General features: G+C 38.9%; 1 protein-coding gene across 1 annotated transcript in view; it reads left to right on the top strand.

Moving 5' to 3' along the window:
* DUSP10 (dual specificity phosphatase 10) overlaps positions 1 to 15,157 on the top strand; it is a 44,290-nt gene extending 29,133 nt beyond the window's left edge. The window contains exons 2-3 of the mRNA XM_007936946.1: positions 10,405 to 10,776; positions 14,892 to 15,157. Coding sequence (XP_007935137.1) covers positions 10,405 to 10,776; positions 14,892 to 15,157 — 638 coding nt within the window. The remainder of the gene's footprint in view (positions 1 to 10,404; positions 10,777 to 14,891) is intronic.
* Positions 15,158 to 15,465: the final 308 nt, after the last annotated feature.

Here is a 15,465-nt window from a genome sequence, read left to right as displayed (position 1 = left end):
TACTTTTTCAGTTGAGGTTATTACAAAGATTTTACCAATCAGAGAAGGAAGGAATATGTTTTATGTTTTAAGATGCAAGGACAATTGCAAGAACCCTAACTCAAACAAGTTAATGATTAAAAATAGTTGTAGAAGTATATCAAAAAACAAACCAAACTCACTACCATTGAGTTGATTCCAACTCATAGTGATCCCCACTGGGTTTCTGAGAGGGTAAATCTCTACAGAAGTAGATTGCCCTATCTTCCTTTTGCAGAGTGGTTGATGGCTTTGAACCACCAATCTTCTGGTTAGCAGTCAAATGCCTTAGACACTGTGCCACCAGAGCTCTTTGTAGAAATGTATAGAACCAAAAATTTAGAAAAAAAGTACAACACAAACTAAGCCAAGATTAGGAATGAACAAAAGTCACTCTTTTCAGTCTTTGGTGTTATACCCAAGTATCAGCTTATCCCTAGAATGCTAGGTTTTATAAGATACCAGTGGGTTGGGGTGGAGAGATGGAATGTAATCTGAGGGAAACAAAAACAACTGTGATAATTTTGTCAAAGTCTGTTTTATGTAAGCACTGATAGTCTAAATTATATTTTTCTCCAGCAGAAAATCTGATGAAATGACTCTTATCATTTACTCATAATGCAAGCAAATCTGGCATAAACTTTTCAGGGACTTTCTTTTTCTCCCAAAACATCATTAAATACAACTTAGATTAACTGCTGTAAAGTATGAGCAAGAGTGATCATTAGTGTATTGTGGGAAGACATATACAGTTTTTTAAATTTTTTTTTAAACTTTATATTGTGATTTGGGTGAAAGTTTACAAAGCAATTTGTTTTTTTACATTTGAAAATTCATACACACTGTGTTTTGTGACATTGTTTGCAATCGGCACCCTGTAACAATACTCTTCCCACTTCCTCCTTGTATTTACCAATTCCAGTGGTCTTTCTTCCTTACCACTTCCTGCTTTCTGAGCTTTATCCCTGGGCAAATGCTGCCTTTTTGATCTCCTATGGCTGAGCCCTCTTAACATAGTGCCTAAGGCACTTGACTGCTAACTAGAAGGCTGGTGGGTTCAAACCCACCAGCCACTCCTTGGAAGGAAGTTTGGGCAATCCTACTTCCCTAGTGATACTGCCTCAGAAACCCGAGGAGGGGTCGCTATGAATCGCTATGAATCGGGGCCGACTCCACAGCAAATAACAACAACAACAACATGGCTGATTGTTCCAGTGACTGAGTACTGTCCTGGTGTTATTGTTCACCTTAAAGGTCTGTTTATCATTTGGCTGAAAGTTGAGCCATGGAGGTGAGTTAAGGTCCAGGCTCCAAGGGCATTTTAGGGCCATAGTCTCAGGGCTTCCACTAGTTTCTATCAGACCAGTAAGCCTGGTCTTTTGTTTTGTTTTGAGTTTTGTTGCACATTTTTTCCCCCTCCACACTATCTAGAACCTCCTATTGTGAGCCCTTTCAGAGTGATCAGCAGTGATAGCCAGGCACCATCTAATTCTTCTGGTCTCAGGGTCATGGAGGCTGGGGTTCACATGCTCCATCAGTGCCCTGGACCATTTGTTTCCATGCATCTTTGATTTTCTTCACTCTTCTTTGCTCCAGATGGACAGAGACCAATGGTTGCAAGACACATAGAGTTTCATGAGGTGCATTCTTGAGGTAATTTGGACCTATCATTTTTCACTAGGTAAAGCAGACACCAAGGGGATCCTTTTACTTTATTTTTCATTTTTGTAAATTATTTCCAAAAAGAGGTAGATCACCAATGTCAATTACTCTTCCCTACAGCTCTTGTTGGTGTCTAACATAGTCGAAAATCACCTGTTTTTATGTGACACACAGCAAAATCCTGTGTACAAAAGGATTTAAATAAGACTATTTCAGTTCTCTGAGAACTTAAATTCTATTAAAGCTATCACTTTGGATGTTCATATGAAGGAAAATATGAAAATATGAGTAAATAAATATTAGTAGCACAGGTTAAGTCTCAGAATGAGACTGTATAAATATATATATAATAAGTAAGTTGTTGGAACTGAGTTTTCATAGAGGGAGCCTGAGAAAAACTGTGGACACCTCAACTGGACAAGTAGAGATACAGAAAAATTATATGTATACTCTTAAAATTTTTCCAGGAATGCATTTTTGGCTATTTAATAAGCCTAGATGCCACCTCTAATCTAATGAACTCTTAAGACATAAGAACTAAATAAACATAATAAGGGTTCCAATCGAGACCACCAACCACAAGTCCTGGCCCCCCAACTCTGCATGCTCTTCATCCTACACTGTGGAGTCTAAACTATAATACAAAAGTGCTGAATACAGACTTCACAAGAGCAGAGGTAGAGTAAGGGTCCCCATACAGCCCCTGCTTTGCATTTCCTTCCCTGGTTCCGTACTTTTTCCCACTGCTCAGAGCCAACCCTACCATCCTTCAAGGTCTCACCTCCAACAAAACTTATTTTAATCAACAACTTCCCTTCCAAAAAAGAAAAAAAAAAAAAGACTTTCCAATTCAAGGCAACCCCATGTGAGAAGAGTAGAACTGTACTCCATGGGATTCCAATGGCTGATTTTTCAGAAGTAGATTGCCAGCCCTTTCTTCTGAGGCACCTCTGATTGATTCTAACCTCCAGCCTTTCAGTTTGCAGCTGAATGTGTTAACCGTTTGCACTACCCAGGGACTCCTTGGACACCCTAACCTTATTTCTTCATCGAATCCCATAGGGTGTTTAGTGTCTTTGCTACTCTATTGACAATTACTATCTTCAAGATAAGGGGCTCTGGTTATGTAGTGGTTAAGGCATTTAGCTGCTAACCAGAAGAATGGCAATTTGAAACCACCATTGGCTCCATGGGAAAAATATTAGGTGGTCTGCTTCCATAAGTATTTACAGCCTTAGAAGCTCAATGGGGGTCTCTATGACTCAGAGTCAACTTGATGGCAGTGAGTTTTGGTATCTGCAGGACAGCTAGGGGGTTTGAATGACTTCTTAAAAATACTTGAATGACTATTTTATACAAAATCTCCTTGAATATTTGCTACAGCCCTGAAGAATGTTATCCTCATTTTATAGTCAAAAGAAAGCTGACCCAGAAAGAGTCAATAACTTTCACAGAGACATCCATCTGGCATGTGCAGGATCACAAGTTTAATCTGAGATAAAGCTCTTTCCATCTACTTTCTATATTGCAGACAGCTTTCCATGTTTTTGTTGTTAGCTGCCATTGAGTCAGCCACTGACTCATAGTGACCCCATGCACAGAGGAAAGAAACAATGCCCAGTCCTGCACTATCCCCATCACCAATTGGGGATTGGACCATTGTGATTCACAGAGTTTTCATTGGCTAATTTCTGGTAGTAGGAACACTACTCTGGCGTAGTGCTTAAGGCATTTGGCTGCTAACCAGAAGGCTGGTGGTTCAAACACATCAACCATTCCTCAGAAGGAAGATTGGGTGATCTACTTCCGTAGTGATACCACCTCAGAAACCCAAGGAGGGGTTGCTATGAGTCAGATCCAACTCGATGGCAGTGAGTTTAGTTTTTGTTTTAATTTGTGGTAGATTATAAAGCCTTTCCTTTCTTCTTAGTCCATCTCAGTCTGGAAGCTCCACTGATACCAGTTCAACATCATAGAAACATGTAAGCCTCCACTGACAGATGGGTGTGGCTGCACATGAGGTACATTGTCTGGGAAGCAAACCTAGGTCTCCTGTATGGAAGGCAAAAATTCTACCACTAAACCACTACTGTCCCCAGACTCTTTCTATAGCAGGCTCTTAACATACATCTGCAGATAAAGTGTGTCTCCTACCAGAGAGACCAGGCAGTAAGAACCCATGAGATGAGGGAGTGACATGAGTATAGATACATCTTTATGAAACATTTAACAATGCACCTTGCCCAAATAATCTATATGTACGCTGATCCAAACCAAACCCACTGCCAGCAAGTCTATTCTGCCTCATAGTGACCCAAATTTGGGTTTCCAAGGCTGTAAATCTTTACAGAAGCAGATTACCTCATCTTCCTCCCATGGAACAGCTGGTGGGTTTGAACCACTGACCTGTTTAGTAGCCAGATGCCTTACCCACTACACCAGAAGAGCTCCTTCAATTAGATCCAGGATCATGATTTTTTTTTTTTTTTTTAAAGGCTTAAAGCCTGTGGTACTTCATTCCTTATGTCTTTTCACACTTTGGGCATTTCATATATAAGGCCACACTGGCCAAGGGAAGCCATCAAAAGACATAATCATAACAATATTTCTCTCTGACTCATAGTCTGCACCAGCAAAACCACTGGACTCAGCCCCCTAAATCGCTCTCTCCCCTGGGGTAACAGACATGTTTTATCTCTTTGTTTTGTACCATTCACCTAGTGAGATGGCACTCTCATTTGACTCATTCTTTGTCTTTTATATAGCCCCTTTTAGGAAAGAAAACCTTACCTTAGGAAAGACATGCAGGTTCCCTGCGGACAGCATCATAGACAATTTAAGTGATGCCACCTGGAATTGAACTTGAACTCATTCCTACTGTAAAATACCCAATCATGTCTGTGAACTGTTGAGACAGTTTCATAGAAAATAAATAGAAGCATTTTTTGTGGATCATGCTAGTACCTCAGGTCCCTGAGTGTTGAGAATCATTAAGTGCTTGACTACTAGCAGAAAGACTGGTGGTTCAAATCTACCCAGAGTTACCTGGAGAGGCAGGCCTGGTCTGCTTCTTAAAATCACATCCTTAAAAGCCAGATGGAGCAGTTCTACTCTGACACACGGAGTCAACATGAGTCAGAATTGACTTAACAGCAAACAACAACAACTGGTACCCCAAATATTTGTTCTGTTAATGTGGATGATATTCTGCCCTGAAAATTATGATGTGACTCTCATCCACTCTTTTAGAGTTTCAAGCCTGAAGCCTGGTATCAGCTGCAATTTGTCTAAGTCTTGTTTCCTCCACAAGGACCAAAGGGCCCTTGTGCAAATAGAATGATGATAGTCTGCCCTGATGTACCATACTTTTCATGGAGGGCCCACAAAATAAATATCCATTCGGGATATACTTTATACCAATATCTTTGCCATGTGTAACAATACCTAACTTTTATACATCATTTTATCCACTATCATCAAAGTACCATCTTACTTTGAAACACTAGTGACCCAATAAAAAAGAGTAGGAACAATAAGAGGTGAAAATACACTTGCAGCAAACTTCTAGAAAAATCCAATTTCAATTGCCTTACTCCTCCCCCCACTTTTTTTTTTTTTTTTTTCATTTTAGTTCTGTTTGCTGACCTTCAGTAAGAGCTTTCCTTAGATCTCTGGAAAGTGCTTACTTTACAGCTTAGCATAAAACCAAAAACTTGTGTGTAAACAGGCTTGCCATCTTTACACTGTGGACATCTTTTGCTTACAGGCTCTGTATTTGGATGTGGTTCCTTTAACTTGTGACACAGAGCATAGCCTCTGAATCACAGTACAGAGGGCTCTTCTGTTTCCAGGAGTGCAATAGCCAAAACAGTGACAGAAGCTGAAATGCATCTACAAAGAGATGTTTCCCACTCAAACTAGAATCTGTTGCTTCAATTGGATTGCCACTTAAATGACCTCCTGTTGGAAGAACTGGTGGGTGGTATTCTATGTCATTTTCTTTAGGGTGCTGGCATTCTCTGCTGTTTTCATTCAGGATCAGCATGCTGACCATACTCATTTTGGCAGAGCTAAACCTAGTTTTGCGATAAGGTTTGAAAATATTTGCCCCTAGCATGGTTGTTCCTGCCTAGAAAATATTTGCACTGATGACTGCAAGCCCTTGTGTGCATAAGGAAGTCACCTCACTGGGTGGGGACTGAGGTAGAGGTGGTGGAGGGGAGAAGAGCCATTTTATGCAAAAAATTCAATCCTCCTCTGGAAAAATTAGGAATCCAAAAACATACAATCTTCACTGGGAAAGCAAGGCCAAGCAAAATGAAATAAGATCATTTGTTTAAGGAAGATAGAGTCTCATTGCTTTCTTTAAGATCAAAATGTGTTACTTAAACTTTAAATCTGCTCAGGTATCTTGATTCCTAATTCTCCCTGCCTCCCCACCCCTGTAACATTTTAAGAGTACAAACTCTGGATCCTTAGTTATCACTTGTTGTTGTTGTTGTTGTTATGTGCCGCTGAGTCAACCCCGACTCATAGCAACCCCTCTTTGGGTTCCCGAGGCAGTATCACTACAGAAGTAGATTGCCCATCCTTCCTTCTTGGGGTCTTTATATTTAAGCAATTTTTTTTTTTTTTTTGCGGGGTAGGTGGGTATAGTTTAAAACAGTAACCTCCTAAAGTAATAATAATAATAATAAAAGCTAACATTTATGTAGTGCTGACTTTGTGTGAATCATTATTTCAAAGTACTTTTATTAACCAGTATAATCTTCATAACACCACTCTGAGGTAGGTGCTATTATTATCTTCATTTGTTATGTGGGGAAATTGAGTAATAGAGAAGGTAAGAATTTTTCCCAAGGTCTCATGGCGAGTAATTCAAACTCAAGACATCTGGCCTCTGAGCCCTTGCTCTGAATCACTGCACTGCACTTAAGACTCTCATGGATTAGACATGGATCAGCTGGAGGTGAGGACAACAATGATGATATTGGGGTAAAAACAAGTTATCAGCAAAACATCTGGCTATATACTAAGGCATTTACAGAAGCTTTCTTGTTTTTTTTATTTCTTTATTGGTATCACAATCCTATGGGTAGATAATATTATGTCCATTTTATAAACAGATAAACTAAACCGAGGCTTTAATGAGGGAAAGTGATTTTCACCAGATTTCACAGCTTATATGAGGCAGAGTCACAATGGCAGCCAGCTCTTAGCTACTATGATACTCTACCTACTTTAATTATTTGTTAGTTATTATGTTCAAATACTCTTTATATAGTAATAACAAACATAAACTAAAGTACTTGAGTAAGTCATTGCTTAGCTCAGCCTCTGTTGATTATGTGATGCAGGTGGAGTGGGGGAAGAGGGAATTAGTTCGAAAGGAAAACAATTTTAGCCTTGCTCTCCCCCAACCCAGCTCCAATTCCATTTTCCAACTCTCCATGAAAAGAAAGTGATCCTCCCTACACACTTCTTTCTAAAAAAATCACCACCATGAGCTTCTGTTGGTTTGTTTTGCTTTAAGTACCATCATCCATAGAGTTTTATTGTTGTTGATTTTTACCACTATGTATAGGTGTGCCTAACCCTTAATGAGAACTGATAGCTAAGTTGATCAGTAAACTGGCAATTGAACAAGGGACTATTTCCTCAGATTCCTCAATGAGAATTTTCTTGTCTGGCTAAATATCCTGGTATTACAGTATTTCCTTTCCTATCTACTCTCTCTCCAAATATTGTATGTTGAGTCCCCACATGACTTACACATACACTGTACACATAATTTTGCATGTGATTCTGAGCATTCTGTGTGTGTCTGTCTCAAATTCCCTCACCCCCACCCCTGTGGGTTTTTTCCCCCCATTAGGCAAATGGCAGGCCCATGCCACCTGTTAGCATTACATCATTGGCTCCCCAGAACACAGTTGCACCAAAGGCCTTAAACAAAGTAGTTCTTCTTGTATTGTTTGCACTCAAAGAGCTGATATCATGCCAACTGATGTCATTGTATGTCTTTGTGTAACTGCTATGGCAACTGGGCAGGTGGGGAGCCTCCAGCTGATGTCATTGGGAAAGGAGGTGAAGAGACAGAATTTTAAAAAGCTGAATGCAATTTTTTTTTTTTTTTCCTGTGTGTGGCGTTTTCTGGCTTGCTTTTTTATTTTATTTTATTTTTTACTAGCTGCTTTTAAGACAAACTACAGCTTCAGTACCCTAAACAAGAACAGAGAGACTTTGTTTTTTTTCCCTTTAGATACTTTTTAAGTTTCTTTTGTTCTCTTTTATATGGAAAAGTGTGGCAACTACATTTTTCTTAAGGAAAAAAAGTGACTTAGGGGTTTCCGTCACAGAATCTTTGTATCTCTGTAGAACGGTTTGCCTGTATTTCATGGAAGCAAAGCTGAGAAGATTTAAAAAACAAAAACAAAACAAACAAAAAAAAAACTCTTAGAATCCCAGAGTACCTTTTATGGATCTGTAATGGTGACAGTGGGTAATAAATGAATGAATGAAGGAATGAATTTTTCAGTTAATCTCCAGTGAAGTTTTTCTGATTTCCATTTTTTTTCTTACAACTTTAAAACTTATCTCTTTGAACTCAGCAACATTTTTCTATTGTGGTTTCATCAAAGAATAAACTAATATTAGAAAGGGGCAGAGTTTAATCTTGGAAATCAATTAAAATGAATGTTTTTCTTTTCAAGAGCAAAGATTTTGACTCTTACAGATGCATAAGATGATCTTAATGTTACACCTTTGAATTTCCTTTAGCTCATCGTTATGCCTTAATGAAAAGGACCCAGTGTCCATGGGTTGTGAACAGTCATGAGGCTCAGTCTAGGTTACAGTCTGGAGCTTCCTGCTGTGGCTACCAAAGATGAGACTTGAAATGGAGAAGAACATACATTAGATTCAGAAACTAGTGGACAGATAGACTTCCTGTTCTCATTTCAACATAACTGTATCCTGTTCACACTTTGTGGTTCCTGCCTTATCTTTTAGAACTATAAGACAGACTTGAAACATCTGACTTTCTTTGGGTATGAATATTCTGGTGGCTTTCAGATTATAGTTGTTTTCCAATTCTGTCCTTTTTTTAAAGGGAAGACCTGGCTTTACCTAATTTTATAAGGTCAGAATTAGATTCACATAGTGGTGATAATGTCAACCCAAATTTCTTCATCCTCACATGTATAGTGTTTATTTTGAGCTTCCTAGTAGCCTTAGAATTATCTCTGTGTTAGTGTGTATAACAAATATTAAATGAAAAATTTAAACAAGAAGCTATGATCTATAAATTTCTATGTTTTCATTTTTTACATAGCCCTTCAACCTTTGGTTACCTGTATGTAATGATGCTTTTCTCATTTAATATTAAGTGAACATTTTCTTTGTTTTCATGTAATTTTCACAATCTACTCTTTCAATGGCTACATAATATTCCATTGAATGGGTGTAATAACTTTTACTTTGTGTTTTCCTCTTGTCATATGTTTGACCTTTTCCATAAAACAGATAATGCCACACACACACACACACACACACACACACACGACAGTTCTTTTTACAAATCTAGCCAACTATCATTGGTTTGATTATTTCCTTCAGATAACAGCCCTATAAGTGAGATAGCACTTGTTGGAAGAGGTTTGCCTATTTAAAATGGGAAAAAATGCTCAGTTTAAGCTTTTACACTAGACCCATAGCTCTTGCGAGGCAGACTGAGCCTTGAGCTCAAAGCCATGTGTTCACTGTATCTACTAGAGATTTTGTAATGGGTTTATGTATGCATCGACCTCAGAAAGTCAGGTACTAGAGACTGGGATCCTCTAAGACTTTATTCAACACTGGAAGTCAAGGTTGACAAATGACCTGGAGAATGTCAAAAAAGAGATCATAAAGAAAGCCTCTGTCCTGCCTTTTCTTTTCCAAGCATTTCTCTGTTACCTCTACATGGGGGCCATAATATAGATAATATTAATAAAAATAGCTCATACTAACTGAGCACATACTAGGTGCCAGACAATGAGCTAAGTCCTTTATGTGTATTCATACATTCCAGACTCATAATCATGATAAGTAAATGCTATTACTCTAATTTTAAAGATGGGGAAACTGAGGTAAAGAGAGCAATTAACTTGCCAAGTCACAGAGCCAAGAAGTCGGGGAGCTAAGGTCACAGCCAATGTAATTTGGCTTCTTCAGGGTCTCTGCTCTTAACCACTCTGGTGTATTATGAACAAATTGGTTTTCTGGGTGAAGTGAGCTTTTGAAGGGTGCAATACATGCCCATAATGCTGGATACCCACAGGGATTCTCCACAGAAGTATCCTCCATAAGGGAGATCATTTATGCTTTCCTCAGCTCCCGAAGTGCAGGGCACTATATAGGCCACTGAGCATATGGCTCTTTGAGGCTGATAAAATTTGCTGATGATGAAATTGCCTGATGCTCATGGAACTCTTTCAAGAGGAGCATGCCCCAGTTTGTATAAAGAGTGGATTTCCCAACAAAGCACTGAATGTAGTAATCACCTCCAAAGCTTGTCCTGGGTCTCCAAATGGATTTTCCTTTTTGTTTTTATTATGGGAAACAAAACAAAACAAAAAAAACATAAACAACCATTTATAGTCATTGTTATGGGGAAGGTAGCATTTTCTGCCAGCTCTGAAGTTTTAGGGGGTAATCATTTCTCTCTCTGTATCTTTGTTCCAGGTGGACTTAGTAGTTTTAAGCAGAACCATGAAAACCTCTGTGACAACTCCCTCCAGCTCCAAGAGTGCCCAGAGGTTGGGGGTGGCGCATCTGCGGCCTTGGGCCTACTACCTCAGTCCATCCCCACCACCCCTGACATCGAGAACGCAGAGCTCACCCCCATCTTGCCCTTCCTGTTTCTTGGCAATGAGCAGAATGCTCAGGACCTGGATACAATGCAACGGCTGAACATCGGCTACGTCATCAATGTCACCACTCACCTTCCCCTCTACCACTACGAGAAAGGCCTATTCAACTATAAGCGGCTGCCTGCCACAGACAGCAACAAGCAGAACCTGCGGCAATACTTTGAAGAGGCTTTTGAGTTCATTGGTAACTATCTCCTGTGGGGAATGTTCATTTTCCATCTTCCTTTCCCTCAGGCTTGTGCTTTGATATACAGTCCAAGGTTTCTGTGTTTCAGAAAAGCTGCTCTGAGGTGTTTTTGGGCTCTGCTAGCTGATACAGCCAACGTGTTCTCCTAAGTCATAGCCAGTCAAGTGTACCTCAGCCATCTGGCTGAGTATAGAGGAAAAGCAATTCCATTGGGTCAGGATCAGTTCAACTAGATGTTTTCATCCTTAAAGTTCTCAATGAAAAAGTGTTAGGAATTAGCATATATATATATATATATATATATATATATATATATATATATATATATATATATGCCCTATAGCAAAATAGTTGATGGAAAGTAATGAATTGGAGGTAAGAACAAGTGTTTCTGCTACATAGCTTACTAGAGTCCCCTTAGCACCTTGCAGGAAATAAAATATAGTGAATCTCTATGACATCACCTCTAAATCAACACATACCATAGGAAGTGTTTTGATTTCCTAAACTTGACTAAAACTAATTTGGAATTGACCTAGCCTAGCCAGTAGCATGAGGTTGAGACAAAGGCCATGTTTGCTGAAAGACTGGTTCTGAGGAAACATTTTCAGGATACTATACATTGCATCACTGTCTATGGAAGGAGAGAAGGGTGGAGGCCTGGGTAGAGAGTAGTAGGGTTAGTGAGTTGGTTTTCCCTCTAACTTCTTAAACATTGGGTAGCAAAAACATTAGCACTAGTGAGATGATACTAGATTTCCTTATATATTTTATCCCAAATTGACTGAAGTTGGAAAGGTAAGGTTGTATATTCCAAATAGTTCTCAATAAAGACTATTCTAACCATCATCTAATCAACCAACCAACCAGTTGCTGTCAATTCAGTTCCAACTCCTGGTAACCTATGTGTGCCATAGCTGAACTGTGCCACATAAGATTTTTCAGGGGCTAAAGTTTTTTAGAAGTAGAGTGTCAGGCCTTTCTTCTAAGGTCCCTCTGAGTGGCCTCAAATCTCCAGCCTTTCAGTTAGCAGTTGAGCTCCAAGGGATCCACAACAGGCTTCACCATCCAGAAGGAAGTGACAGTTAGCCGAACCCTAGTCCTAACTTTAACTTCTGCTACTTCTGTAACTAACTTTAACTTTGAACTGTTGGAAGGCTCAAGTTGTCATTTGAGGAACACCTGGTCACAGCAGACACCCAATTTTTTTTCAAGTGATTACCAACTCTTTTCTTCTTCTTTTTTTAACCATAAAAGAGTGGCCCAGTACTTTTTCCAAATATTGCTGCAAGTTGTTCCTAAATCTTTGTCTCAGTAAGAATACACTCATATACTGCTCCTTTGTCAGGGGGGAAAAAAAAAAAAAGGAGTCTTGATGGCATGATGGCTAAACACTGGGCTGCTTAGTGAAAGCTCAGAGGTTTGAACCCACTGAGAAAGCTATGACAGTTTGTTTTCATGAACATTACAGCTTTGAAAACCCTAGAAGGCAGTTCTATGCTGTCATATAGCATTTCTGTGAGGCAGAATTGACTAGCTGGCAATGGGTTTTGTCAGAAAAAAAGCCTTGGATTTAGCAGCCATTGGGTCTGGTGGATTTGTGGTAGAATTGGCAGCTCTGATCATGCTGACCAGCTGTTTTCTTTGCTAACTGTACCTTAAACTCAGGACCATGGAATGTTTAGTCTGGAAGGATATTCTGAGTAGCCACCAAATTCGTAGAAGTAAAGTGACTTCTCCAAGGTTATAGGATTTTTGGGGTCAAGGAGGGGACCAGAACCCAAGGCTCTTGACTTTTAAGCCAGAGGTTTTTCTACAACACTCTGGTGCAGTGTTTACAATACTGTATTAGTTCATAACTGGCAACACTTATGAATGCAGAGATACTGCAGATTCTTTATTAGTAATATCTAAACCAAATCTGGAGCCCCTGAGGAGGAAATATTTGTCACCAAGTAGATGAGAAACTTCCTACTTGATATATCATGTCTGACTATAATTTTATCTGACTTAATTCCTGTTGAGGGAAGTTAGCAAATTATCTTCCATTTAACGAGTAGCATAAAATATGCCTGTTTTAAGAGGATTTCAACCAAATCACCCACATTCTTTGTAGATTATTCAGACTTGCCTGCTTGTTTAGAAGGCAGGGAGGACCAAATAACAAGACAGCATTTAGCCTGAAGAATAATTCAGAATCACAGTCTGCCTGTGTGTAATTGTATTTTCATTGTTATATATTGGATACACTGAAAACTTACATCTCCTTTAAGGGAAAAATGTAGCAGATTTTATAAATATGACAACATTTACGAAGAGTCTAATATAAACTGTTCAAAGTCTGGTTTTAAGTTTCAACTATGCCAATTCATTCATTCCTGAATCCAATAGTAGTATCCCCATAGTCCCTGTTGCTAGTATTATTCCCATTATTCAGACAGGAGGATTGAGGCTAGAAGGAATTTTCTGACTCACACAAAGTTGTTCAGCCAGTGTGTAGCGCAACCATGGTCAAACCTAGCACTTTGTAACTTATACTTTTACATCCACACTACCTAGTCTTGATTTAGAAGTCAATAAATAGTGTGTACTGAAGAGAAGAAATTGAAAATGAGAAATACCTTACTTCTTAAAATACTGTTATCTATGATAAGTCTGCCTAAACTGTAAATTTTTAGGATTAAAATTTACATCATGTTTCTTTCTTTTTTTTTCGGTTCATTGGTGGGTAGCCAATAAAAGTAGTTTAGATTAAATTCTCCTCTCTTTCTGCACTCTCCTTTCTCTGCTTCTTCATCTAATTGGCATCCATTTCAGGGTAGCTTTGTATGGGATACCTTTTAGTCTAGAAGAATCAGTAAGAATCTGTTCAGGTCACACCCATAAGCTATTCTTCTGAGCCTTTAATATGTCTGAAAACTTACAAAGCAGTGCCTCTTTCAGTTGTTCTTGATTGTGAGATTACAAGTCTTTAGTTGACTTTGCAACAGTTGGGTTTCCTGATGAGAAGCTGACCATAGTAAGTTTCTAGTTGAGTTTTGTTCCTTTAACTTTAGTCAAAGTTTAGTAAGACTGAAACTCTTATCCATGTATTACCAGTTCCTGTACAGAGCAATTGTATGGTATAAAGAAAGATATGGTATCTTTTCCATTTTATGGGAGAAGTATTGTTAATAATACTCGTTTTGGTAAGTCATGCAAGTTGGTGATGGGAATCAACATCCTTAATCAGAAAAGGAACCACATACTGTCTATGTGTATGTATGGATGTGTATAATGTTTTCCTTCCTTGCCTCCATATTAGTAGTATTATTTCAAAAAAAAGGAACAAAATAAGAGAGAGAGAGGCTGAATGACTATTTTTGTTACAATTGTAAGCTGCCATTGAATCACCCCTGACTCATGACTATTAAAACTTGTGGTCATTGAGTTGGTTCCAACTCATAGTGACCCTTTAGAAGAGAGTGGAACTGCGTCATAGGATTTCCAAGACTATAATCTTAGGAAGCAGACTGCCACATCTTTCTCCCATGGAGTAACTTGTGGGTTCAAACTGCCAGCTTTTTGGTTAGCAGCCCAGCACTTAACTTGTGTCCCACCAGGGCTCCTTTCATGGTGGTTGTTGTTGTTAGGTGCCATTGAGTAGTTCTGATTCATAACGGCACTATGTACATTCAAATAGTGCCCAGTCCTATGCCATTCTTATAGTAGTTGCTATGGTGGACCCATTGTTGGTGGTTATTAGGGTCTATTTAACCAGTAGCTTGCTTAACATGTAAATTAATTGTATTGTAGGACTAGTGTCAGTCAACTGCCATCACCCTGTGAAGTAAACTGTTATTACAAATTACTCTTTCATCCACCCTTTAAATGTAAAAAAAAAAAAAAAAGTGGAGTGTAGGTTCTTACCCAGGCTAATACTGATTTTTAGACTACTGTGGAGATCGTGACATAAACATACAAAATTAAGTGATATATTATATTTGCTTTTAAAAAACATTTTAATATATTCTTTCTCTACAAAATGGGCATTGTCAGGTCTAAACAAAATCTTTCTCCTACCATGTCATTCCCTCCTTCCCTTCCCCTCCTGCCTTTTTCCCTTTCTCTAGAGGAAGCTCACCAATGTGGGAAGGGACTCCTCATCCATTGCCAAGCTGGGGTATCCCGCTCTGCCACCATTGTCATCGCTTACTTGATGAAGCACACACGGATGACCATGACTGATGCTTATAAGTTTGTCAAAGGCAAGCGACCAATTATTTCTCCAAACCTTAACTTCATGGGGCAGCTGTTGGAGTTTGAGGAAGACCTAAACAACGGTGTGACACCAAGAATCCTTACACCAAAGCTGATGGGTGTGGAGACGGTCGTGTGATAACAGTCAGGAGGGAAGGATTCCTGTTCTTCATTAGAAGACAAAGAGAAAGGAGGGCTGATTTTCTTTATTTTATTTTTTAATATGAGGTAAAGTTTGTGAATGGAAAAAAAAACTTGTTCAGAAACTTTTTATTTTTAACAAGTGTGAGAAGAATTTACCTTTTGATGCCAATGGCATCATTGTTGATGCCACTGATGCTAAGATTCACTTCCCACAAACTGATAAAGCAGGGAGGCTAAAGAAGTCATTTTTTTAAGCCAACAATAAAAGTATAATGACACTTCATTTTCCCCCTTTTCCTTTTA

This window comes from Orycteropus afer, unplaced genomic scaffold (assembly GCF_000298275.1).
Source record: "Orycteropus afer afer isolate SDZICR_OR568_19922 unplaced genomic scaffold, OryAfe1.0 scaffold00039, whole genome shotgun sequence".
NCBI lineage: Eukaryota > Metazoa > Chordata > Mammalia > Tubulidentata > Orycteropodidae > Orycteropus > Orycteropus afer.
Note: the sequence above shows the minus strand (reverse complement) of the source record. Positions and strands in the feature narration are given on the sequence as shown.